Source organism: Melanotaenia boesemani, chromosome 5 (assembly GCF_017639745.1).
Source record: "Melanotaenia boesemani isolate fMelBoe1 chromosome 5, fMelBoe1.pri, whole genome shotgun sequence".
Classification (NCBI taxonomy): Eukaryota; Metazoa; Chordata; class Actinopteri; order Atheriniformes; family Melanotaeniidae; genus Melanotaenia; species Melanotaenia boesemani.
The window spans coordinates 4,067,956-4,095,541 of NC_055686.1; the positions used below are offsets into that span (position 1 = coordinate 4,067,956).

At 42.5% G+C, this 27,586-nt stretch overlaps 1 protein-coding gene across 1 annotated transcript; it reads left to right on the forward strand.

Annotated features, from left to right (window-relative positions):
* Positions 1–35: 35 nt before the first annotated feature.
* LOC121640280 (coiled-coil domain-containing protein 171) lies at positions 36–17,951 on the forward strand (the record flags this gene model as incomplete). Its single annotated transcript, XM_041985983.1, has 22 exons — positions 36–170; positions 1,626–1,776; positions 2,797–2,966; positions 3,401–3,547; positions 4,339–4,431; positions 5,690–5,850; positions 5,934–6,072; positions 7,171–7,377; positions 7,454–7,543; positions 8,406–8,639; positions 9,900–10,067; positions 11,239–11,394; positions 13,332–13,833; positions 14,019–14,126; positions 14,206–14,381; positions 14,470–14,613; positions 15,869–16,051; positions 16,141–16,286; positions 16,448–16,502; positions 16,699–16,830; positions 16,907–17,059; positions 17,341–17,951. Coding segments are annotated over 22 exons (3,714 nt in total), but the record flags the coding sequence as incomplete, so codon positions are not given.
* Positions 17,952–27,586: the final 9,635 nt, after the last annotated feature.

Here is a 27,586-nt window from a genome sequence, read left to right on the forward strand (position 1 = left end):
ACAGAAGCAGAGGAGATGTTGAGAGAGGAAGAGAACAAGAGAGGAGAGGCAGAGGGAGGAGGGCGGCATCGGAGGGAGGAGAAGGAGGCGAGGAGGTGAGGAGGCTGAGGTGGAAAGTCAACCAGCTGGAGAAGGAGAAGCTGCAGCTGACGTCCAGCCACAACCAGGAGGTGAGAAGCTCGGTGTGCAGCGCCCTCTGCTGGCGGCCGTGAGCACACCACGAACAAGCTGAGTAAAACAAAAGAAGCCATTTTTTTAAGTAAAGTAAAACAAATAAAAACATTTGTGCTCAAATAAATAAAATATATAATAATAAAAAAGAAATATGCTAAAATAAATAGGTAAACTGAATTTATATATTAAAACTAACAGATTAAAAATCTCTTGTTCACTGTGCAATAGCATTTTAAATAGCTACAGATTAAATAGCTTATTTATTTTAGGATGTTATTGAGTCATTTTTTTTTTTTACTTTTTTTAGGGGTTTTATTTGAAGGATCGTTTTGGGTATGTTTTCCTTTTTTAAAATTTCATTTTAGTGGTTTTATTATTTTACTCACTGGTTTCTGTTGGTGATTTTATCAGTTCGTAATGTTTGGTGCATGTACGTGGATTTATTGTTTGTTGTAATGTCTTGAGGACCTGTCTGTAGACAAAGTTACCTTTGGGGACAATAAATGACTTGTGTATATAAAAAGTCTGAATTATGATGAAAATTGACAAAATATGTTTAACTTTCAAGTTAAAACTTGCGATAAAACTCGTCCACACCAGTAATGAACTATAAAAATTGTATTTAAAAATGTCACTAAGTTGATTGAAAACGAGGACGTTTTAGTTTCTGCCTCGTCCATCGGCTGAAAAAACGTTTTACAGTTGAGTTGACGTTATAAAAGCAGCGGTCCTGTTTGCTCTTTATGTCCTGGGATCAGATCAGACCGGATTCAGAAGACGATGAAATGTTCTCAGCCTCAGCTTCGAGGTCCCTGAACGCCTCGTTACTACATATCAGTCCAGCCCAGCTTCAACTTTCTTCTCAAAACATTTTTGTCAGAGCGTTTCCTGATTTTATCTCTGACATCTTTCACGTTTTTCTGCTCTCTGCTTAGTTCTGTTCATGCTCCAGGTTTACAGATCCTGTCTGAGTCGAGTCATTGAGTTATTGTCCCTGATGGAAAACATCACAACATAAAATCCACTCTCACACATCAAACATGACTGTCCAGTAAAAGCCACTAAAATGTTTTTTTATTTCATCTCTTGTTGCTGTTTTTATGCAACATGTTGATGTTTAATCAGACGTTGTGATTTCATGTTTTTATCCTGTAACACTGGAAGCATTTTAACCTGCGTTCTGAAAAGGGCTCTATAAATAAACAGTGTTATGTCATATAAACAAAAAAGTAATAAAAATAAAATGTTTATTTAATAAAGGCAAGGCAAATTTATTTGTATAGCACACTTCATGTACAAGACAATTCAGAGTTTATATAAATTAAATTTATTAAGCAAAATATCAAAACTAGAAAAAAAAATTCTGTTTCTGAATGAAATGATTTGAATGTCATGAGACTAAAGTGATCAACTCTGTATATATATATATGTGTGTGTGTGTGTGTGTTCAGGCGTGCAGTCTGCAGGCGGAGGTGGCCCGACTCCGCTCCTCGGTGGAACGCGGTGAGGCTCAGCGGGCGGAGCTTCAGTACCAGCTGACCGTGAGCCGCAGAGACGCCGAGCGAGTCGTCGAGCTCAGCAGGGACAAACACACACTCACAGGTGTGTAAAACAAACGCACCTCCACACGTGTCACAGGACAAACCAGGTCTCTGATTGGTCAGAGAGAAAACTGTCACATACAAAAAACCCCGAATAGACCAAAAATAAACGAAGTGTGACATCTGCAGTCCACACAGAGAAGTAGAACTATTCATCAGATTCATTCCAGCTAATTAATCTACAGGAACGACGGGGATTTTTTTAATCTTAAAGGGAATACAGCTTTGTGGATGTAAGACGTGTTCTTTATTTTAGTTATTGCTAAGTTACATGTTAATGTTTGATCTGAGACGGGGAAAGAATGGAAGACAAATTCGTAGAAAACATCCCAATGTAAGAAAACAAAGGAGACAATCATCAGGAGCACCTATAAGAATACAACCTGATGAAAACAGCCTCAACAACTATTTAAAAACATAATGGTATAATCTCTGTTTTTTTCTCCAGACTGAATGGAAACTGTGATTTGCCTAATAATATGGAACAAGTTTCTCTTTTGTTGAGCTCCTGCAGGAAACAAGCTAAATTTTTCACAAAACACAAAAGCTTTACCAGCTGAAATCCCACATGTCTAATCGTTTGGAAAACAGTGGATTTAGAGAAACGAGGGGAAGCTAAAGAGTTTTTCAGAGATTTAATTTAAAGTTTCTGGACCTGCACCCAGAACACGTCTGGAACAGGTAAGAATAAAACAAGAAACTCACCACCGCACACCCCTGCTGGGTCATAAGACTTGATGGATCTGCAGTTTTTTTCTAGAGGATTCTGCTTAATTTGTCTTTAACTTAATTAGTTTCTATTGCTTCGTAGAATCATATAATGTCAGCATGCGTGCAGGTTTCTAGCCGAGGCTAATTTGCAGCTTCAGCTTTCATCACGTCCCTCCTTCTTCTTGTTGCTCTGCAGCCAGGAGGTCTCATGTTGTCCAGAGTCTGGACCTGATGCGTGTCTGTTTTCTGGATTTCTGCTGCAGGAGTTGAGAAACAAGCAGTAACGTGGTTTCTGGTGTTTCTGTGTCAGAGCGAGCGGCGGAGCTCCAGCAGACTGTGGAGGAGCTGCAGAAAGCTCTGCACATCACGCGGCAGGCCAGAGAGGAGGACCAGCATGCTTTGCAGCAGGAGGTGGAGGAGCGCGACCGACTGATTCAGAGCTTCGGCTCCGAGAACCAACGACTGCACCGACTGCTGCAGGTCTGAATCACAAACATGTTTAACCTTGAGGCAGGAAAGATGGTCTATGAGCTGCAAAGCAGCTGGTTTTACCCTCATCACACCGGTGGTCTTTTGTTTACTAAAACCAGACTACAGGTTTAGCTGACTGTTTTTCAGCTAATATGATCAATAAGTAGGCAGAAGTCAAAGTTATGGATCAGGGTTATTCAAAATGAAGTAGTCATTGTGCAGAACTTGATTGGCTATTAGATCCATTAATTTGATACAGGTGTGTTGAAGCAGAGATACAAACCTGCTGGACTGCAGACCTCGTAGAACCGAATTCAATAACCCTGTTATAGATGTTGAAACTTGATTATCTTATTAGCCAAACCTGGTTTGTGTCATCTGGAGCTAAAAACAGTGACTCCAGATCAGTTTGACTTCATCTGATTTCTGTTTTCATCCTCCAGGAGCAGGAGGAGGCTCTGGACGAGGCTGAGAAGAGGATGGCCGAGGTGCAGAAGGAGAGGCAGAAAGAGGCGGAGGTGAACAGACAACAAGCCAAAGAGATGAAGTACCTGATGGAGAGAGAGGAGAGGAGCTGCAAGGAGAAGGAGGTGAGCTCTAAATAATAGAGATGTGACGTTCATCGTGAACGAATCGATTCTTTTGAACGACTCTTTTAAATGAACGATGGGAACCGGTTCACAGCTGTGAGCCGTTCATTTGTGAGCCATTTTTATATACAAATTTTTCACACTGCCTTCAAGTCAAACTTTTTTTATAAAGCGCTTTTCATGCCATAGGCAACACAAAGTTCTTTATATGATTAAAAACATAAGAATAAGAACACTCAATGACATCTTTCACACAGTCACACGCACACACTTATACACACACACGCCAAGCCGCCCCCCCCCCCAGCTAAAAATGACTGAATGAATAAATAAATGAACAAATAATTAAATAAGAAGTAGTAAAGTTGAGTAAAATGAAAATAAAATAAATAACATGTGTGACATCATAGAAGTCTGATGTCCAACACGCTCCATTCATGTGAAGCATCTATGGACAGAGAGTTTTGTTTGGAAACAAATACTGTGAGTTCTGTCCAAAACATTTACTAGAATTTGCACTGACTGCTCAGGTTTGTCCTTTTTTTATCTTTATTTTTCCTATAATTATTTTATCTTATATAGGTACATATTTTGATTGATTGTCATTCTTATATATTGTAAAGTTTGTAAGATATTGTGAGAACGAGCCAGTCTTTTGAATGGCTCTTTGAAAGGAACGGCTCCTCAAGATCCGGCTCCCTTCAAAGAGCCATAAATCCCATCTCTACTAAATAAGGAGGGAAGTGATGGAGGGAAAGAAGAAAATGGTCAACATGTCTGTTTTGTCTCAGCTGTCGGATCAGAGGGTGAAGACTCTGGAGTCGAGCATCGAGGCAGAGCGAGCGGCTCACCTGGAAACTAAATTCAACGCTGAGATCATTCAGGTAAAAAACAGTAAAAGATCAATGATACTGTTTGTGTCCAACAGCGTCAGGTCTGGACTCTGTGGTGGCCAATCCATGTGTGAAAATGTTGTCTCCTGTTCCCTGAACCACTCTTTCACAATCTGAGCCCCACGAATCCTGGTGTTGTCTTCTTGGAATCTGGCCGTGCCATCAGGGAAGATGGAATAACCTGCTCGTTCAGTATATTCAGGTATCAGCTGACCTCATTCTTTGGACACATAATGTTGCTGAACCTAGACCTGAACCTAGACCTGACCCACTGCAGCAACCCCAGCAATGCTCCAGCACTGGAACAGGGTAAAGAACGTTTAAGTGATCACCATCATTCAGGATGTTTTTCAGACCACATTTCTTCCTGGAAAACGATGGTTTCCTGCTATTCTTCCAGTTTTTAATAATGTGATGAGCAGTTCTGAACCCAGTTTTAGTAGTTTCTGCATCTTCTTACATGTTTTCTCTGCTTGATGCCAATGATCTGACCCTTCTTAAACAGACTAACATCTTTTCCACGACCATGGGATGTGTCTTTCCACTTGGTTGTTAGGAAAGCTGCTCATTGGATCAGTTGGGGTTAAATAACTGAAAGATACTGCACCCTGCAGGAATGATCCAATAAGAGGCTCCCACCTAGTTGCTTAGTTAAATCCAGGTGGTGACATCTTTTTTGGACAGGCTGTGTATTTACATTTTACTCACTGTCCACTTGATCAGCTCCACCTGTCAGCTCCATCAGCTTGTTAACGTAAGGCAAATAAGCACTGGTTCCTACCAAGGTCTGCAGGACAGCATCTCTGACCACACAACACGTCCAACCTTGAAGCAGATGGACTCCATCAGCAGAAGACACACCGGGTGCCTCCTGTCAGCTAAGAACAGGAAACTGAGGCTACAATTCACACACACTCACCAACACTGGACAATAGAAGATGGAGAAACGTTGCTGGTCTGATGAGTCTCCATTTCAGCTCCACATTCAGATGCTAGGCTCAGAATCTGCTGGAAACATCATGAAAACATGGATCCATCCTGCCTTGGATCAACGCTTAGCGTACCAACGTGTCCTGGTTTAACCGCCACGGCCTACCTGAGTGTTGTTACTGACCATGTCCATCCCTTAATGAGCACAGTGGAGCATCTTTATGTCAGTAGAAAGCGTCTGTGTCTCTGCAGGGGTCAGAACTTGTAATAAAATCATCATCAGTGATTAATGTGTCTGTGTGATCGCGTAACCTTCCAGCTGCGTCTGCGGGACCTGGAGGCGGCGCTGGTGATGGAGCGGTCCGGCCAGCAGGAGGCGCAGCACAGCCTGGAGCTGCTGCAAGCTCAGTTCAGAGAGGTGGAGCGAGCTTACAGCCTGGAGAGAGAGAGGAGCGACAGCACTGAGCGCGCTCTGGAGCGGTGGGCGTCATGGCAACAAACAGAACCACCATCTGATACAGAGGACCGCGTTTTTACGTGTCAAACACTTGTCATGTGTGAAGGTTGCAGACCGAGTTCAAGAAGTTCAGGAGCGACACAGTCGTTGCCATGGAAACGGAGAAGAAGGCCACGTCTGACCTGACTGAGAGGTTGGAGGAGGAGAAAAGATTGCACAGCAACACACACTCACTGCTGGAGCAGGTAACACAAACACACACACACACAGTTCAGGTGTGTCTGGTTTGTGCTTTGTCCACATATGTGGAAATTTGGTTTACATGAAAAATGAAGAAATAATCAGGAATTTTGAGGACATTTAAATGCGAGGGATGCATGAAGCAGAAATACATAAACTGTTTTTCTTTATTTTCTTGAAGTTTCACTCAGAACTTTTTATCTTTAACTCTGCGAGTTGCTTTTATTTGCATCAAATCTCAGAGCCGAGCAGTAATGACGTGTTCGTCTGTTTGTTCCTGCTGTTCGGTAAGCTAACGCCACATTGTGATGCAGTAAAACATTACTAGCATGTGCTGTTAGAACAGTACGGTTACATAACAACTACAGCCACATAAATTATTTGATTTCTTCCCATTTAATTAACTTTCCAAAATCCTGAATTTGCTATCCATCCATACTGAGACACAAGAAAAAGAAATATCTTAGATTCTTCAAGCTGAAGCCGATCAGGGCTCTGACTCCACAGAAACCGACTCTGCTGGACTAGAACAAAGAACCTCTTAGATCAGGACCTGGGACGAGGTTGTGGACCAACCAGACCAGATGCAACGTTGTGAGCTCCGTGTTTAACAATCCACAGCCAGCGTAGCAGCAGTGGAAGTTCATGAGCTCAGAGTTCTCTTCGTTTGTCTGCTCATTCACGATGTAATGCACCAGCTCTTGGACAAATAAAAACGAATGAAGGCTGGTTCGGGACTCCTGCTGTGCTTGTTTCTTCTGGGGTGTTTTCCGTCGCGGCGTGTTCAATAAAACGTAACTTAGATGTTTTCATGAACAATCCCTTTAATAAGACAGAGTGGTTATTGATGAGGAGGCCCCTGAAGGCTGCTTTAGGTTTTAGGTCCCTTGCTATTTACAAATATAGAAACGATTTGGGTAAAAATGTCCAAAATGCAGACGAGGGATTCACTGGTACATGTTTATATATGAAGCCATTATTGGACTACTCCCTCCACACCTTTACTGTACATTTAAACTGAACCATTCCGTGTGTGTGATCCCCGGTGTGCATCTGCCTGCTAAAGCAAAGCTTTAATAACAGAACTTTCTTTCTGCGTTCAGGCTGTTAAGAGGCAGTCGGACGCAGAGGAAGCCTTTACCAACATCATGAAACAGATCCGAGACAAGCTGCAGCAACACCAGCACACAGGCGAGCAGTCGGTCCAGCCAGCAAAGGATGATGGGAAACGGAGTCCCGCTAAAGTCCTTGAGCTGCTGATGACGACTCTCAGCAGCTGCAGACACAGACTGGAGGAAGCAGACAGAGAGGTCTGCTCTGATCCTTCATGTGGTCTCTCTCTTCCTCCAGCTGACTCCCTTCACTCCTTCTTCTTTTTCCCGGCAGGTTCAGGATCTGCTGTCTGCATCAGAGAAGCTTCAGGATGAGAACCAGGCTCTGCAGCAGCTGACCTCAGATCAGAGGACACACATTGATGTAATCACATCTTTTGACTGAGTTTAGTCCACATATAGAGACCTGCACAAGCTCTGAGGGGTCACACGACAGGAGGAAGGACTTACATGATTTCTTTTGCTTTTGAAAGTCTAATATTTTCTTCGCAAGATCATTTTTATGTGGAAATAAAAAATAAAGTGGTTGTGTTCCTAAAAACACAACAAGCTCCGTTCACACTGCAGGTAAAAAGTGACTCAGAGCCGACCCAGATGTGATCCACATCAGATCTTTTTCTTAGAATCTGAACAGCACAGATCCCACCCAGGACACTTTCGTTTGTGGTACTTAATCTGGTGGGTAAACTTTTTCAACGCTACCTCAGTCTGGACAGTCATGTCGCATTTCATCCGACTCTCACTTCAGTCACGTATCCATAGAGGAAGCAGCCAGGGCTGGACTAAAAGCCGTGGTCCCTCCTTTCCTTCCTTCTGCACATGCAGGTTAATATCAGGGCCAAACACAGTTCACACTGCAGTGTGATGGAGGTCACATTTAAACGATAATCTCAATAACCACACACACAAAAAACTGGTTTCAGCTTCAGTCCTGCAGTTGTTTCCCTGCTTCAACACACCTGATTTACATGAGTCTCTGAGCAGAACTTGACAAGCTGCTGGATCCATTTAGTTTGAGTCAGGTGTGTTTGAGCAGAAACATCTAAAACCTGCAGGACTGCAGCTCTCTAGGATCGGTTCAAAATAAAAAGTTATTTTAACTTTATTGTAGTTTTCCCCTTTAGCAGAGTTTACTGGAATCATTCTACTGCAGTTCCAGACTCCTCCATCCAACGCCAGACATCAGCGGTGGATTTGTGATGACGTTATCTCCATCTTTTCTCCAGGAGTCTCACCAGGCGTTGGTCAGACTGCAGGAGGAGGTGGCTCGTTTGCATCAGGAGAGCTCTGATTGGTCGATGCAGAACCAGCGCCTGCAGGAGGAGCTGCAGAAAGAGAGGGAGGAGCTACATAAAGAGAGGGAGGAGCTACATAAAGAGAGGGAGGAGAGAGAGAAAGAACGAGAGGAGAGGACGGAAGAAATCCACAAGATCACTGAAAACTACAAGAAAGAGTCAACGGTGATTGTTTCTGCATTTATTCTCTTTTCTTTCTGTCCACCTCAGTTATTTACTGAAGAAAACCAGCTAACGTTGCATTTCGGGGTAGATTTGAGTTTCTTTCGTGACCTCCTCACACAGAATAATGCTTCTGTTAACTCATGATGAATCCTGCAGATCAGCTCAGAGGAATTTTTGTCCGTTCTCTCATACAGAACAGCTTCGGGTCCGAGCTTGGTGGGTTTTGTTGGATGTTTTGGATCGATGCTTGTATTCATGTGACATCACGTCTGCCTCATTAGTCATGCATAACAAGAAGCGGTGGTCAGCTGAGCTCATCATTGACCAGAACATCTGTGAAAAATTTGCAGTGTTTTTACTTGTTTCAACTGTTCAAATCATGAAACTAAGCAAGGTTGCTTCAGGCTTCCTGGAGAGCTCATAAAAAAGAAGAACAATGACGAGGGGAGGGTCCTGCTGGAAGCTTTCTATGAGATCAGAACGAGTTAAATCATGCCAGAGTGGTTACATCATTAAAGGTTTGGAAATCACTCTCCTTCAGTGGGTGTTAGCTCCTGCTATGCTGGGGCTAAAGTACAGCTGGAGGGAGGGGGGTTAAAAGCTGTTTCTTCTTCTGGTTTTTTCTCCTCAAGATTGTGTTTAAACAAGAATTTGACAACACGTAATTCAGCTCATTTAAACTTGAGCTAAAGTTTTAACTCCGCCCACCAGCATGTTCTAGCAATCTTTCTGTTGAAGACCACGTAGACTCCTGCGAAGAATCTGGACCAGTGATTCCCACCCTGTGGTCCCTGAAACTTTGACTGTCCGAAGCCGGTGTCATTTCAATGAAGGCCGTGTCCACGTAGACGAGTCCAGGTGTATACGCTTCCGTTTTTATCATGTGGGTGTTTCATTCACATGGAAGCAGAGTTTAAGGAGCCTGAAACACTCTGCACCATTTCAGAGAGCAGAGGACTCGTCCTTGTTTTGAACAGTAAGGCTATATGTTGATAATTAGCTTAACTTTGGTTCCATCACAGGAAATAAGAGACAGAATGCTTCAATTATGGTGAGAATCAGCTGATAAAGTGGAGAGACGAGCGTCTGCTTCCTGTCCTTTGTCTCTGTGTGACGTCTCACAGCAGCATAATGTCGTTACACACGACACATTTAATTACAGCTGATGATGAGAAAATCTTGTCAAACTGCATCATACTGAGCCTCTGTGTGTGTGTGTGTGTGTGTGTGTGTGTGTGTGTGTGTGTGTGTGTGTGTCAGGCCCGTCTGTCCTTCCTCCACCGTCTGTACCAGCGCCTGCTGGCCGGCTGCGTCCTCCTCGATCAGTCGCAGAGCATTCTGGGTAACTTCACCTGGAAGGAGCTGTGTGATGTCATCAGCGAGCAGGTGGAGCAGCTGACCTCTGACCTGCAGAAGGCCAACGACAAGGTGGGTTTGTTAGCGGAGAACCTTCCAGCTCTCTGGGTTAGAGCAGGTACTGACCAGTACTGTTAAATGAGGGGTGCAGAACTGGTCTTATTAAGCAAGCGGTTAATTATAATAATAAAGCTGCTGTTGCTGGAGTTTCACCATATGCCGTCTGGAAGGCGTTTCCATCTCATGATGTAAACAAGTAGATACTTAAACTCTCTTCTTCGATCCATCTGATGGCAGCTAATTGTTTATTTTAAACTTCACTGTTTATTATTATTTTAGGAATAAAAATGATTATAAAACATTAAATAAAATATTATTTATAGCCCATATGGTCCTAGCTGTCAATCATCTGCTTTGGGGCGGAGCTTGTCTTGGACTGCTGGACCAACCCCTCTAGGGACGAAGGAACTGAACTGAAATGGGCTAAAGATCCTGGAAGCTGGTTCTGGTTCTGCAGAAACTCGACCGGCCATCTTTTCTTGCTGCATAGTTAAGTTCTGCGGTTAAAACACACAGAGTCCAGTGTAGCTAAAAGTCCTCTAAAACAATACATAAGATTCTATTTGCTCTTTTATTCTGTCTCTACTTCCTGCAGATTAAAGCATGGCTGAGTACGTCTCCTGAAGACTTGTTTTGTTCATGAAAACATTTTTTCCTTAAGTTAGTTTCATCTCTTTCCTCAGTGAACAGACTCAGTAATCCATGAATGATTTAATAAAAAGCAGCCGATAAACACACACAGTTATTTCTATTTTTCTTTGTATATGTACATATTTGTCAGCCGTGTTAGTTTATGGTGTTTATCAAGCATCCTTTCCTTCAGTTTCATTAAAATCGTAAAAATGTGTAAAAAAAAAACAACTCAAAACTCAGGAAAATTAATCAGTTTGAGTCATTTTATACAAATAATGCGAATAATAAGAATAAGAAAACCTTTATTAGTCCCTCAGTGGGGAAATTGTTATTTAATTACTTAAATAAGAGACATTAAGAATGACAAAGCTGTTATATTTACTCATTTCTGATGGCAGTGAACGTCGTCGTCCGTGTTGTGTGTGGGTGGTTTAGCAGCATGATGCACATCAGGTTAAATGATCCTGTTTTCCTTCCATCTGCAGCTCGGAGTGTCGGAGTCCGTGCGTCGCTTTCTTTACATGCGACTCTGATGTTCTTGTTTCTGCAGATCGCTCACCTGCAGAGTGTGTGCGACAAGAAGAGTGTGTGTGTGCGCGAGCTGCAGCGCAGCCAGGAGTGTGTGTTGTCTCGCCTGGAGGAGAGCGTGAGGAGGAGGGAGGAGGCCTGGAGCAGCCGGCACACACACGCCGTCAGCCAGCTGCAGGTAAAACACACACACTCGTCCCTCGGTGCAGAGCTGAATCAGCAGAGAAAGTTTCCTCCAGCCAGCTCTGAAGAGACGAGACGACAAAACGATGCCCACAGGAGGCGTTTACACGAGAGAAAAACGACTGAAATCAGCTCGGGAAAGAAAAACAATCTGGTTTAAAGTCCTGCGGTGAAAATATTTTGTAACTTTTTTACCTTTAATCAACCAGGAAAACCAGACTAACAACAAACCCTTAAGTACAGCTGCAGCCTGGCTAAAGCGAGGCCTGGACGGGGTTAGAAAGGGGCCATAAAATGTATAAAATGCATGCTCAGTAACCTGGTCTGAGCTTCCCGTCAAAGATGGAGATATTAGAGGGCAAATAATTATAATAATGATAATAATAATAATGACCTTGGAGTTGGAGGTGTTTAACTGAAGCAGCCACACAAATGATTAAACACTGAAACACAAACACCAGGTTTTTTTCTTCGTGTCAGCCGATGCGCTCCTCTGATAGATGGGAAATCTGATCCTTTCCAGTTTCTCTATCAGCCACATGAAGAAGTGGAGGATGTAAAACTGACGGCTGTAGAGCTTCTTCAGAGGGAGGTTTTCTGGTGACACTGTCCTTTCATCCCTTCTTCAGGACTCAGAGTCTGAACCCGGTCCTGCTTTATCACGGTTTGTGTGATGACAATCATCTCGACTCGGATGTTTCAAAAACTAAAGACATGATCACTGATTTTAGACGCAGCAGCAACGACCACAAAGTGATTGTAATTCAGGGTGAAAATGTCCAGATTGTGGATTCATACAACTATCTTGGCTGTTTTTGACTGTAAGCTCAGATCTGTGAGACCTTTTTAAACTTGTTCTGAGATGATTGGAGTCAGACAGAGAGACTTCCCTCTGGCAGCTTCAGCAAAGACCATCATCATCATCCTCATCCTCACCATGTTCATTGCGTTTCTTTGATGCCATCAGGTTGGAGCTACCATGCTCCTCAAAGGAGAACCAGCAGATATTCTACATCTTTTATTCCCTCACCTATCACACTTCTAAACTCTGACAGCAGTCATTTTACACGACGTTTATTCTGTCATTGCTTTATTTTAGCTGAGCTAACAGTTGTTTTAGCCTGTATCCATATTTATTGTTTTATTGTTGATTATTTCATGTATTTATTTGTCGTGTTGGTACTGTGTACTCATTATGTCTGACACATGCTGGCTGGTGTCTGTGGTACGGGATAAATAAAGATTTCTGAATCAAATATGTGAACACAATAAGATGCAAATAATTTATTTCTTCGCAAATAGCTTACATAAACAAGTAAAAAATGGAAAGCAGCAACAGTAAGATAAAAGGAAGCATATTTGTACATATTTGAGAACCACAATCAGATAAAATCACTCGTCCCTTCTTTACACTGTGTGAAAACTTAAATAAAAGTGGGTAAATAAATAAAAAGAAATAAACAAAAAGCAAGTAGGAAAAAAAGTAGAAAAAAAACGTCCCGTCTTCCCTGTGTGTTTATCTTGGCTTCAGTTCGTTGTTCAGGTTGTTCCACGATGTTCACACCTCATATAGACACAAAGATTTCTTCCAGTTCTCACTTTTCCTTTTTCAAGTAAAACAATCTCCTAGGATGATATTTTCCCTCTGACTGAACATGCTCTGAATTTCTTCTGGTGATCGACCAGTTCTTGCTTCAAACGAGATTTGTGCCGTTAGATTTTCTGTTTGAGATTTAAAATTCCTTCAGCTGGAAGAACAATGTGTGTGTTAATGGTCCCTCTGCTTTTCCTGTAGAACATGTACAGCAGCGGCTGTACTGAAGTCATCTGTTCTGTCATGATCGTGTCATCTAAACAGCGTTAATGGGGTAACTGGGAGGACTGGAAGCCAGACTGGTTACCGTTCAGCTAACACTCCGCACTCTGTTTCAGATTTGTCGGTCTCAGTGCGACTCGCTCCGGGATCACGCCTCCTCTCTGGAGCGCCGCTGCTCCTCGCTGACCTCCGACCTCTCCCGGCTCCAGGACCTCCTCTTTAGAAGCCACAGAGACTCCTCCTCCTTCCTGTCGGCCTGCGTCCTGCTGGGCGGAGCTCTGAGACACGCCCACCGCTGTCTGAGCGCGCTCTCTGAGCAGAAATCCTTCCTGTCTGCACGGCTGGTCCAGAGGGAGCTGCTGGAGGAGGAGGTGAGGAGGCTGACCGACGCTCTGGGAGGAGAGAAGGAGGAGGAGCAGGGAAGCGGAAGGAGGAGGAGGGCGGTGAGGAGGTGGAGGAGGAGTGTGTGTGCAGTGCTGGCGATAAAGAGGTGGTGTATGCTGTCCAGAAAGACGGATGTGTTGTTTCGTCTGGAGAGAGGGGGCGGAGCTCCGGCTGTAGGTGTGTGTGGACCGTCGCCATCGGCAACAAGGAAGCCTGAAGATGCTCCACAGACAGGTGATTTATCAAAGTATGAGCAGGTAAAAAACTGGTCTGAATCACCAGCTGCTTCTTGTTTTAATGGGCTCTTTACTCCATAGATTCTTTATTTAAATCTTTATCTTTGTTTAGATGTTTATTATTTACTCAACAAACAGGAAGTCAGACGTTGGGACTGAGCGGTTCTTGTTTTTGGGTTCCAGATGATGAAGGTCCTGAAGGTGTGTGTGTTCGCTGGCTTCGGTCTAAAAGCCTCTCCTCCGTCGCTCTGTCCTCCATGTCCGACCTGCAGGAGGTGCTGGCGCACAGAGGTAACTTACACACATTTATGCACCTATGGCGACACACACACACTCTTCATATCATCTCATTGAGTGTCTGATTCTTCAGGCTCCTCCCATCAAAATGTGATCTCTGCCGCCCACTCTGGTTTGTCCCGCCTCCTGGATCACCTCCTTGACCAACCAGCTTCCAGCGTTTCTTCAGGTGGAGCAGACGAGGACTCTCTGAGCAGCCGGCTGAGACTCGGCCTCAGCAAACTGACGCCTCCACAACCAGACGCAAAGGTGACCGAACACCCGATTGGCCAGGTTTTAATAATGATCACACTCCCCTGACCTGTTGAGTGTGTGTGTGTGTGTGTTTTACTCTCAGACCCTGGTGTCGGCCCTTCAGCAGCACTTCCTGCTCTTCAGCCAACGGCTGCACTCGGCTGAAGTGGAGAGGCGGAGCCTACGGCTGGAGGTGGCCAATCTTAAGAGAGGACTGCGGAAGGAGAGGAAAGAGACGTGCAGGACGGTGAGGATGACACACACTCACACACGTTTACTGTCTTTATGATGAGACTGAAATAAGCAGAGCAGAGGGAAGATGGACGAGTGAGTAAACCAACAGAAATTTGTTTTTTTTTTGTCTCTTTGAGCTTGTTTTGTGTCTTGGACATGATGTCTTGTAATATTTCGTGTTGCCTTGTTTTATTTTAGATGTTCTTTGATGTCCTGTTGTGTTTGTTTGTTGGTTTTGATGCTGTTTTTTTATCTGTTTTTCATTCTTTGTCTTTTCATTTTGTTTCTTATGTGCATTAAAACATTGAACCTAAAATCACACAGAAAACAAAATTCAAAGATAAAGTTCGATTTTCTTTTACTGTGAAAACACCAAACGTGTTTAATGAACCATGTTTATGAGTTAAACTGCAAATATAAATTAAAAATGAATTTAAAAACTTGGATAAATGTCACAGATCTCTCAGAACTCTCCATCTCTTTCTCTGTCTATCTATCCCACAACATCCTACCTCGGCAACTGTTGCTGTATGAAATTTTTTAACAGGTTGTTGTGGTCATTTTTCCACCAATAGAAAAGAGGATGTTTTCACTTTGCTTGTGAGCAGCTTCTTTAGCCCATTTTCATCACGTCTTCCTTCACCAAACACGACGACAATATTCAGGAAAAGTCATGCTGTTAATTATTGATCTAAACTCTGGTTTTATTTGGCCTTAACAAAATTTAAAAGCTAGTAAAGAGTTTGAAATTTGAGAACAAGTTGCTGCTGCATCAGTTTAAACTGGTCATGTCGACTGGGCACGCTGGCGTGTCCGTCATCTTCAGAGAGGTACACAGGAGACCACCACCTGGGGAGTTATGGAGCCTCTATAACCCTCTATAAATGCCACTCAACTCTTCTCAGTCCACGGACCTCCGTTCCTCCTCGGCTCTGCACACAGTATGTGTAAAGCCCAGGCAGGAGTTTCCATGCCAACCGCTGCTCTCCAGGCTCCTGGATCTGCTGCATGTTGTCTCTCTGGTCCTCGATGGAGCAGGTCCTCACTCCAACCTCAGTAGCTCTTCTCGCTCATCTCCTTCTGCTCTGCTCCCAGTCAGTTACAGCCTCCAGAGTCTGTTCGTGGCCTTCAAGGACAATTAGAAAAATACACTTCATAGCTTAAAATACAAATACAAACTAATTTAATTAACTTAATAAATACCATGTACATGTACGCATAACATGTAAAGAAAACCACACACTCCTCTTTTATGTGTGTGTTTGTAGGAGGCAGCTGAGCGTTTCCACAGTGTGTGTGAGGAGCTCCATCAGGCTCTGAGCAGAGAACAGGAGGCTCAGACGCTGATCCAGGACCAGTCCAACCAGCTCCAGGCCCTTCAGCACCGAGTGGACACACACACCACCCAGCAGACGGACACACAGCGCTCTCTGGACCAGAACACACAGGTGGTGTGTGTTTGTATATCTGTCTTTAGTCTTCGTCTCTGCGAGAAGGAGCTGCCTGGAAGTGTCCATGACGGCGTCCTCTGTCTCTGCAGGCGCTGTCAGAGGCTCGACAGGAAGTGAGTCGGAAGGAGCGCTCGCTGAGGATTCTGGGTAAGCACCTGTCGGGGGTTCAGACGGAGAGGAAGCAGCTGGAGGAGCGGCTGCAGCGAGCCGAGGACGAGCTGAGAGACGCGGTCAGGTAAGGTCCTGGGAGACACTGAGAGAGAAGATTGACGGTATTAACTACTTTATATGTAACTTTACCTTTTTTTGGTCTTTTTAATGGCCCAGAATTTTTATCTTTTTGTTCAATGACAGTACAAATATTCAGATTCTGCAGTTGTTTACTTTGTTTTCCAGACGTCAGGACTGTGTGATCCGCTTCATGAAGGCTGCAGAGACCAGCTGCAAGCAGGTAAACACACCCATTCTGGTTTATATCAGTCAGCAGGACTTTCCATTGATGCCCTGAATCCAGCCATAACCTTAAAATCAAGTCTAAACTGTAAAAATCCTTCTGTAAGTGCAGAAATCCCTATAAGTTGGTGTGTAAGTCCTCATTATGTAGAAAAACACACACACACACACACACAATGCTGCTTTCTCTTCAGGTCAGAGAGAGCGTCATCCAATCACAGCGCTCCCAATCAGCCCAGCCCCGCCCCCTGCTGTTACCCCGGGAACAGCTGGAACTGAGTGGAGCAGAGAGCATCATGGGAGCTCCTGAGGCGGCAGTGTGCCAGGTAAAGGATGGGGGCTGAGCCTCTGCTATTCTTTCTTCCTCTCTTCGTTCCTTCATCTTCCTCTTTCTCCCCGCAGAGTTTTCTCTCCACCGTCTCTCAGCTCTGTCACACCTGCAGCTCCAGGATCGACTGGCTGGAGCAGGAAGTCTCCGCCCACCGCAGTCACGTGATCGCCCTGCGCAGCGAGCTACAGGATGCCTGTCTCCGTGACAACCTGGCTTATGTGCCTGTAAGATGCTCCTTCCTGTCAATTTATGAGCTGCAAACACACCTCACAGTATAAGAATGAATTTAGAATGCAGTTAAATCACTTTTACATGTTTAATTTTACTTTTCTGTGAGAGTTTGTGTTTCTCTTACAAAAAGAAGCTCAGATTCACACCCTTTTTATTGTTCCTATAGATTAGCCATGTTGGCCTCACTCCCATCCAGACATAAAACATGTATAATTTCAGTCCAGACTTATTCATTTATTTTTCCTGAATAAAAATAACCTCCCTGTTGTTCCAGGTGGAAGAATTTCCAGAAACATCCCCATTCGCTGACGTGGAAAAGCCTCAACCTGTTCCCCTCTCTGATTTATCACAGGACCCTGTTATTTGTATAGGCCCCGCCCCCTCAGAAACAAAGCCCACCCATCTACCTCAAACAAGCCCCGCCCACTCCTCACCTTTGAAGCCTGGAGGGGTGAAAATGAAAGAAAAGAAAACCATGAAGAAAAACATGAAGAGTGGAGGGAGGAGAGGAGGATCCATTAAAAACTCATCTAAATAAAGGTGTATTGTTTCCATGACAACATGCAGCTACGAGGAAGAACTCTAAGGACGTTGAAGTGCTGCTGGTTTTGGAAAGTTCTGGAAATGTCCTGGAAAGTTGAGAAGTCCTCCATTAGGAAACATCCAGACCTCCTTTCTGCTGAAAACAAGAGTTTTCTCCCAGCTGGTTGGTGACAGACGCCTGAAGGCCAGATGTTCCTGATGTTCCTGATGTTCGTCTGCTATCACGACGACATGTGACGCATAAACAGCTGGTTGAAGTTTGTTTCTGTGTCAGTCTAACTAGAGTTCTTTCCTTTTATTCCGTTCAAACTCCAGATCAGCGACGTTTGTCTGTGCACAGAACACGAGCAGCTTCTAAATGTGTCATCAGTGAAATAAAAACAACAGGAAGTAGTTTTTAATCAGTCTGATGTTTTATCTCCAGTTTGAAGATGAGTTTACTGGGTTTCATGTCACATGTTGGAAGGTTTTGTCACTGATTTCTGAGTTTATACAAAAGTAATAAAACAAAAAAACTTGGACACAAAACAACCAGAAAGTCTGTTATTAAGAGAAAATCTGTCCGTCCGTGACATTCTTCCTGAGAAGGAGAAGATTTAACACGGTAGCCGACAAACCTAAACAAGGCTGAAGCAGGTGATTTCTGATCAGTAATACGGCTCATTCACTGTTCAGACAGGAAACTGAACAAACTTCACCGTCATCTACCGACACACACACAGATTCAGGGAGTTTTTTTTCTCTGGAAGGTGACGCAAAGCTGCAAAAAGAACGGAGCAGTCCAGGGTTCTGAGAATACCGAGTTTTATACACTCACATCCCAACCAACTCTGTTATTGTTCTTTAGAAGCAGGAAGCTCAAACAAAATAAATGGGGAGTTTAAACCCCCATAAACAGCTCAATCAATCATCTTTAGTGTCTTTTAAATGGTACGCACAACCATCTTCAGTTCTGAGAACAAGCATCTGATCATTATAAACACCATCACAGTGAACGTGCACATCAATGGGAGACATAGTAAAAACAACTTTATCCAGGGATGATGAAGGAATCCAGAAGGACGTGTTGCCTTCAGGCGTGTCGCTGATAAAGTTTTTATTGCTGGTTAATGTTGGTGAAGTGTCTTTACTGTCCTACATCTGCTCTGCAGTCACATCCGGAACATGAAGCACGTCGAAAAGTAAACAAGTTAACGATACAAATAATTTTTTTTAATTACATTTATTAATTCTGTGTAATAGAAAAAAATACATATTTTATTGAGTGCCTGCTTTTAAAGAGGATTTAGTTTATTTTCTTCTGTCTTGCAGCTGCAGCCTCCTGCCAGTAGGGGGTGCTGCAGCCTCCTCTGCATCCACGGCCTCAAGCATCTGTGGACCAGAAGAAGCGGCAAAATACAAGACCCCTCAAACTCATCCCAGAAACAAAACACTAATTTAATTTGATTTAATTTAAGAGAAAAAAGTCCAAATGATCAGAAAAGGTGAGAAAGTGAGACCAGCTGCAAACAAACTAAACACCAAGAGGAAACAAAGATGAGGATCAGAAACAGAGGTGGATGTAAGAAAAGTTTTCAAGCATCGAGAGAAAAACTTAAATTCTGCTGCATCAACAAAACCACTGTGTGTGTGTGTGTGTGTGTGTGTGTGTTTAGATTTGTATAAAGTTTTAAATGACAAAAGTCCTCATGCTCACATACCCCCAGGCTCTGTGTGTGTGTGTGTGTGTGTGTTGAGAGGTGTTTTACAGAGACTTCATCTGCTGAGACGCACACACATCCTGCTGATTCAGCGGAGTCGTCTCCTCTGGAGGTTTGTCGTTTTCACATCAGATCTCTTCTTCACTTCTTCAGTGTCTACTGGAAATTTCTTCTTCTTCTACAGATGAAAACGAACCCACAACAGCCTCAACTTCAACCTGAACCTGAAGCTTATTATTGTGTAAAAAAAAAAAATTAGGAGACACGACACACAACATGGTAGAAAATAGAGCGAAAGAGGAAAACAAAGCAGGTAAAGGTTAAAAACAAAATAAGTTCAGGTGAATAAAAACTATGATAATGAATTTATATTGATCCTAATAATGAGAGCAATGTTATCAATGGCAATTAAAGGAAGGTCGTCATCATCTTACTGATCATAATAATAAAAATAGGAAGAATTAAAAGGGTCCACTTTGAGCATCCAGCTCAGACCCCACATCCACCACAGCCTGCACTACAAAAACATTACAAGTTTTTGTAGCGCCACCTCTTTTGAAAACTACTGAGTTCAAATTTACTTTCTTTAAATCCATGACTCAGCAGTTCTCATTGTTTAACTTTCCCCAGAGATTAACATGTTAAAGATGTTAGTTCTGTATGTTCCTCGTTGGAGAGGACAGGCTAGATTAAGGTCCAGGGTGATCCTTTGGTCGTAACTTTCCACCTGTGGGTTGTTGTAATAAATGAAGCAGAATTTGAGAAGATGGTCCACAATTTGATGTTAAATTGAATCCCAGCAAAAGTACTAAGAGTAATAAATTACAGTGTTCAGTCTATTTTGAAGTTCATAATGTTTCTTACTAAACTACAGAAAGTGTCTTCTGGACTTATTTACCCAGTGACGGACGGAGAGCACAGGACACAGTATCTTTGGAAAGGTTTTTTGGTTTCTGGTCTTAAAGGTTTGGGGCGTTTGGTGGGAAACTGTCTCTTCAGTGTATGGAGAACTATCTATAATAAGAATAAGTAGGAACGTAAGAAAATCATTTACTGCTGCTTTTTTATTTCGTGACAGACACTGAGAAAGTAGAACTCCAGTTCATAAGATCAATTTCTCTTTAAAAAAAACCGAGACTGAGTATAAACATTTCTTTTCTGAGCATCAGCATGTGTCTGTGAAATGAGGACAGCATCTAGAACATGACGATGAGTTCGCTGGACTCCAACGGCCTCCACAGCCACCACATCTCAGTCCAGTAGAGCAGCTTTGGGATGTGGTGGAACGGGAGATTCTCATCATGGATGCAGCCGACAAACCTGCAGCAACTGTGTGATGCTGTCATGTCAACATGGAGGAAACCTCTGAGGAAGGTTTCCACCACCTGCTTCTATTACACCGAGAATATGAAGAAGAAGAAGATGTTCTGGAGAAAAAAAAAGGGTCTGAGCTGCTACTAGAAGGTGGTACTAATAAAGTAATTTTAAATTAGCTTCCTTTCAACCTCCTGGAGAGATTATCGGATAACATTCTGAAGAGATAAAAAGAGAGAAAACGTGTTTGGACATCACCAGCAGTTCTCGTAGCTGAATTCATCTGATGTCACTGAGATTTGAAACTAAATTCTGAGTGTGGGGGTGTTATACTGTAAGAACTTCAAAAATTTAAAGAGCTATAAAATTCAGATAGGAACTAGTTTGTCAGTGACGGCTCTTTTTGTGTAGCTGGCGGACTTCAGAGTCCCAGTGTGAAAGAAAATGCTGGTGTGGACGGAAAACTTTGTGACTGGTGGACCCGGGAGCCACTAAAACTCTTCCTCTTCTTCAGCTGTTGACTCTCCTGTCATTTGCTTTGAAAGGAGCGGCGAGCTGAGCTGGGCGCCACAGACAGGACGGCTGAGTCAAACCACAGATTAATTTAATTCCTGATGAAGCATCAGCTTTCTCATTGAAAAGCAGATTCCAGATCCAGCAGCGAGTGACACATCTGAAGCCGGCTGAGGAGCCATGAATTCCCTCTGAGGATAAAACCTGTAATCCTGGAACAAAGAAGAGCTGGAACGCGGCGACACTGAGGGATCACTGACTTTAACTCTGCTTTTTAAAGTGACCAGCAGCAGCGTGAAGACTTCAGGAAGAGACGTCATCACATCAGAAATCTCAGAGTCAAAGCTGGTGTGTTTGTTAAAGCCCAGGATGCATGAAAACAGAAGCCTCCTACAAGTACTTATAACTTTTTGCAGATTTTTTATTGATTTTTTTCTCAATAAAGTATAAATAACCATGTCTATAGAAAGAAAGTTTTCCACAAAGAATCCCAGAGTTTTTATTTCCATGATGAAACGCCCAGAAACATTCAGAAGAGCTGGAATTTTCCTTCGTTATAAGTATAAAATCATATTAACCTTTGAATGCCGTGTGTATTATATCTGATACATAACATTTCTGGGACCTTTTGCATCACTTTGTGGTAAAAACTTGGCTCAAAACCTTATTCTACACAATCTGATACTTGTCGTCTGCCCGCTGGTGGATACCTTTTGCACTACACTAATTTTAAAATGTCACACGGTAATAAACGATAAACTAAAGCTGAGTTCAGTTAAACTGAGTCTCTGGAGCAAGTTTAAGTCCTCAAACAGAGGCTCTTAGACTTTATTAAGGCTCATCTGGTTCTAAAAGGCCACAAATGGACTTTAAAGAGGAAGACTATTAAAGACTACACCCTACTGGGAACCAGTGCAACAGTAATATTATCTTTGTTATTGGTGTGTGTATATATATATATATATATGTATATACACACAGGGACCTATCTCCCCTGAGTAGGCTGGGTGGATGTTCATCTCTAGCTCGGGTCCTCTACCAGAGTCCTGGGAGTTTAAGGGTCCTACACGGTATCTTAGCTGTTCCTAGGACGGGTCTCTTCTGGATGGAGGTGTCTGATGGTTCTCCAGGTATCTGTTGGAGCCACTTCTCCAGTGTGGGGGACATGGCCCCCAGTGCTCTGATGACCACTGGTACTACTGTTGCCTTTATTTTCCAGGCTTTCTCCAGCTCTTCCTTGAGTCCTTGGTATTTCTCCAGGTTCTTGTGGCCATTTTCTCTTGATATTTCCATTTTTGGGAATGGCTACATCCATCACTACTTTCCTTTGCTGCTTTTGATCACAACGTCCGGTTGGTTGGCCATCACCATGTTGTTGGTCTGTATCTGTAAGTCTCACAGGATCTTAGCCCTCACATTCTCCACCACCTTAGGAGGTGTTTCTCATTGTGCAATCTGCTGTGAGGTGCTGGATTGTTTCAGGGCCTCTTTACTTACATATGTAAGCAGTATATAAAGGTTGGAGCACTTCTTTGTAATAAAATCTATAATTGCATCTTTCTTTTTCATCAGAAAGTTGATTTGTTTTCTGTTAGTCTACAAATATTCTTGATTAATCTGCTGGATACATGCTTTAAATAAAGTAGAGATTTAGAAGCTAAAAGGTTTTCCTTCTTTAACATTGTGAACCTGCTCCATCTCTGGAGCCTGACACTTAAAGTTGACACTGAAATGTGGAGAAAGCAGCTTAATCCCACGTTGTCCTTTAAAACAGCAGCAGCCCGCAGACTTTAATCCTCTGCTCGCTACAAACTTAACAGGATTAAAATTTCCTCTGACCGACTTGTGTTCTTCTTCAGCATCACAGGACCTCGTTTTCCAAACTCAAACCTTCTGTTCGGTGATAAAAGCGTGAAATAAAAGCTGGAACATGGAGAGAAAACAACAAAAAGAATGAGTTAGAAGGTGTCAGCGTCCTGTTTTTGTTCTGGATCTCCCTTATGAATATTCCCCTCCCAAACTTTATTTTCCATCTCCGAGTCCTCCCTGCCTGCTGTCCTAGTTGTACCTGCGACAACACACACACTTAATCTGAACACACACTTAAACACACACGTTTCCCAGCAGTGACGGCTCCAGAGCCAAGTTGGCCCCGCTACAAAGGGAAACCCTGGAGCTCGGGTGGAGTAATGACACAGATATGAAGGGGGTGGGATGACGGACTGTGCAGAGCGGGGTGGGGGTGGGAAGATGGGACACACACTCAGACACTAAACAGCCTCAAAGTGTCCCTTTAAATATGTAAAACACAGCACACAAACACACACAGAGTCTTTAAGTCATGTAAAATTCACCTGCGGCGCCCCTGAAGCCGGCGTTTGAGGTGACAAATGACAAAAGCGACAGACGGGGAAAATCCTGCATCCGCCCTGAAAACTAAAAATCCTCTGCCAACATTTTACTCATTAAGTTTTAATATTGTTTAAAACTCCAACTTTATTTCTTTCTTTAGTTTGAATGTTTAAGTCTGAGTCAGAACATCGAGGCGGCCTCCGATCCTGAGAACATGCTGCTTTAAAGTTTCTAAGAACTATTTCAATGTTTTCACGCATTCAGTGGACAAAACATCTGCAGCACCATCTCATTCAGCCTGTTTGTAATAATGTTAGTTTTTAAAATAAATAACGGATGACCCTGTTTAATTCCTGTAAAGCTAAAACTACTGTGCTCCGAATTTGTTGATGCCACATATGGAAAGTATGAATATCTATTGTTTAGATTTATAGTTAAATGTTTACTTTTGTTGTTTCTGTTTTTCTTTTTTCTATACTACCTTTTTGTTTGCTTTTAGCTTTTGTAGTAATGTGTCAGACTCCATAGCTGCAGTTCTGCAGCAGCTAACGGAGATCCAAATAAAACAATAAACAAATACCTAATTTTATGTGGAAAAATTATATTAATCATTTATTGTCAGAGAGGACATCCTTATACTGCAAAACCTGACGTATGAAAAAGAGAGAAAATTATAAATTTTATTCACTTCAACCTTTTTCCACAGATAACCACTAGCATAGCAACTGAAGAGGACCATTTTGTAGGACTGTCTTTAGATGTTCTGGTTCTAGTCAGGTCCTTCTGTCACGTGTAGTGGGCGTAGGTGAGGACCCAAATGCAGGCAGTCAAGACAGGAGGCAGAACTGTGCTGGTGACAAGGTTTTACTCTCGAAACACAGGAAAGGGAATCACACACGACAGGAGAATGAACCACATGTAAGGATCTGACAGGAGCAAACTGAAAACCATGGGGTATATATGCACAGGAGGACTAACAAGGAACAGGTGAAGTGAATGAGTAATTAGACCAGGTGAACTAATGAACCAGAAACAGGAACCACAGGAACACAAGAGGGAAAGGGGAGAAATTTAGTCTGCACCAGCTCACAAGAGTCCAGTACTCCTGTAATTTTGTTCTTTTATCTTATTTTCATCTTCATCCATTTATTTATTAATTCTTTTGCACAATTTAATTTGAATTTAGTTACATTTTCTTTTTATTTGGAATAATTTTATCCTTCACTTATTTATTTAAACTGGGAAAATGAGCCCTTATAAAATTACTCGTATTGATCTTATTACAAATCGTTTTTTTACTTTTGGCCAACATGAAAGAATCCCAACATGAGAAAAAATAATTTATGGTAAACGACTAAGACTGGTTCTGTTTTCATTTTCCTTTCTGTTCTTTCACTTTCTGGTCCATACGAAACAAAAATATTTAAAATAGGCTCAACAGTTGGATGGAAACACACCCTGACTGCTATTTGTATCATTTTGTTAAAGGGCCCACACAGAAGAAGGGTGTGTTGGCAGCATTTAGCTGGTCAGGACTCGCTCATGTAGCATCGTGCTAAAAGACTGCAAACATTTCCTCCTGCTGCGTCCTCCACGCCTCTGCCGTTGTTTATTTCGTGTCGAACAGCCACTGCGACCTGCTTCTTAGAGTTTCCAGAAGGCCGAGCAGAGAACTCAGGACCAGGACACACAAACACACCGTCAGGACAGTGAGGAGGTGGTACTGCTACTGCATCTCAAACACGACCCCTCCGAGAGGTTCTGCTCGGTAAGTGTGTCAGCTAGCGGCGGCGGTCGCACGCTAGCAGGGCGTTATCATCTGATGTTCTAATTAGGACCACATCAAAACAGGAAAGAGGTCCGCCGGCTCCCAGCAGACAGGCAGCCTGTCCAACAGCCCCACCTTCACCGTTTCTCTGTGTTTACACCTCACAACAACAAAACCCCAAACTTTTCAGGTCAATTCAGCTCCCAGTGGAGCAACAGCGAGGTCTCCTTCCCGCCAACATGATAACTGAACACACACAGCCTCACAGCTTCGCTGAATGATGCGTTTTACATGTTTGTGTTTCAGACTTAAACTAAGGAGAATCTGTAGTTCTTGGCCAAAAAGATCCTTTTTATGACCACAGATTCAGCGTGATGATGTTTAATGTTGAGCCAAAACCAGTTCAGCCTGGTTTTCTTCCACCTCTGACGTCTCTGGTCACCGGATCTCTGAATGAAGTTAATAAATGCAAAGTCACAGTGACACAAAAACAGCAAATAAGGAGACAATAAAAACAACCCAGGTGACACAAAGTGAACGGAAACAGACACCAGATGAGCTGCCATAAACACAGAAATGACGGGAAATAATAATCAATTAATCTTTTTATTAAGAGCAGAAGTTACAAGATCATGTCTTTTATTTCTTCTTAGTTACTAAACTGGTTATTTTACATGCAGATGGAGTTAAATCATCTGATTGAGACACGTGGCTGAGATCAGTTTGTTCTGGAAAACTTGTTTCTACACCTTCCAGTTCACACAGGTAGTGATGGTGGCAGCAGCTCAGTTGGTGGCAGCAGGTTGTCCAGTAACTGGAAGGTTGGTGGTTTGACTCCCGCCTCATCAGCCACCTTTCCTCCATTCAGGTGGTGGTTGGAAAAGGCCGTTGCCATGGCGCTGCCCTACAGCTCTGGATGCAGACCGGACGGTATCTTCCCGGTGAGGTGACGTAGAATAAACAAATAACGGATTCAGTGTAAAGCCTTTTAGGTCTGAATATTTTTTGCAGGTTGTTCGCAGTTCAAGAAAAACATGATGCAGTAATTAATCTTTGAATTAATTAGTAATTATAATGTCCCAACCACACAGCTGACTGTTTCATTGCTCGTAAAGTCTCTGCAGGCGCTGAAATGTGAAAGAAACGTATTTTAATTTAAATTGATTTAAAATCCAGCAGTTTTTCCTCCACATGAAGGAAACTGTGTGGAAACTGTCAAAGTTTCAGGAGGTTTTAATGTGTTTAACCTTGTGTTTTATTAAAAACTGAGGATGTTTGCAGCTGCAGGCCTGATGCCCAACTGTCCCCCTGATTCAATCCCACCCTCGGGGGGTGGAACCTTCCTCCCAGGCGACGGCTGTTTCTCAGGGGACACGGAGGCGGGTGGACACAGCGAGGACAGATGTTCTGTTTGTTTCTGCTTCCTCTTTATATTTCTGACCTTTAGACCAAATGCTCTTTAAATCCTGACATCTGTTTATTTTAGATAAAATCTGTTGGTTGTTAATGATGCAGACGTGTGACGCGTCTTTATTTATGTTGATGTTAGTTTGTTTTAAGGCTTTTTACTGTATACACTATATTTTATATATTTATCTTCATCCTCTTCATCTTCAGTCAGACTGTGGGACAAAAGACAAAAAGGAGCCTGATCAGATTTGAGACTTCGTCCAATCACGTTCAGCGTAGAGGGAGGGAGGAGTCCAAGGATGGAGAGAAGAAAGCTGGAAATAAACAGTGTTCATATAAGAAAGAGGGAGAGGAGGAAAAGTGAGAGGATGAAGAGGAGAGAAGAAGGAGAGTTAAAGATGAACTGCAGAGAAAACTAGAAGTTAAAAAGTAAAAACAAGACAAAAAAATCAGTTATTTGGTGGAAAAAGAAGAATTAAAGCAGAAGAAAAGAAGAAAGCAGCCTTTTCAGGTCAGTGTGGTTTTCTTTTATTTATGATGCACTTTAAAGCCTTTTAGTTTAATTTCACTAAAACTCAGACAGTTAAATGCAAAGATGTAAAATAATAATTCTGTTTATCTATTAAATGTTATTTTTGTCTATTTATCATTAAACTTTCTGAATGTTTGCAAGAGGCATGAAAATAATACGTATTCAAAAATCATTTTAGAATAATTTTTAATTGATCTGAATTCAATTTAAATTAAAATACATTTTCAGTGGATATTTTGAATGATTTTTTTTTTTTACATTTTTTTAAAATCAAGTTTGAATGGAATTGATCAGCATGATCAGACTTATGAAAATATTAGGAATTTATTTGTGTACACAAAAATGTAAAAATGTTTAATATATTGAAATAAACTATTAGAATAATATA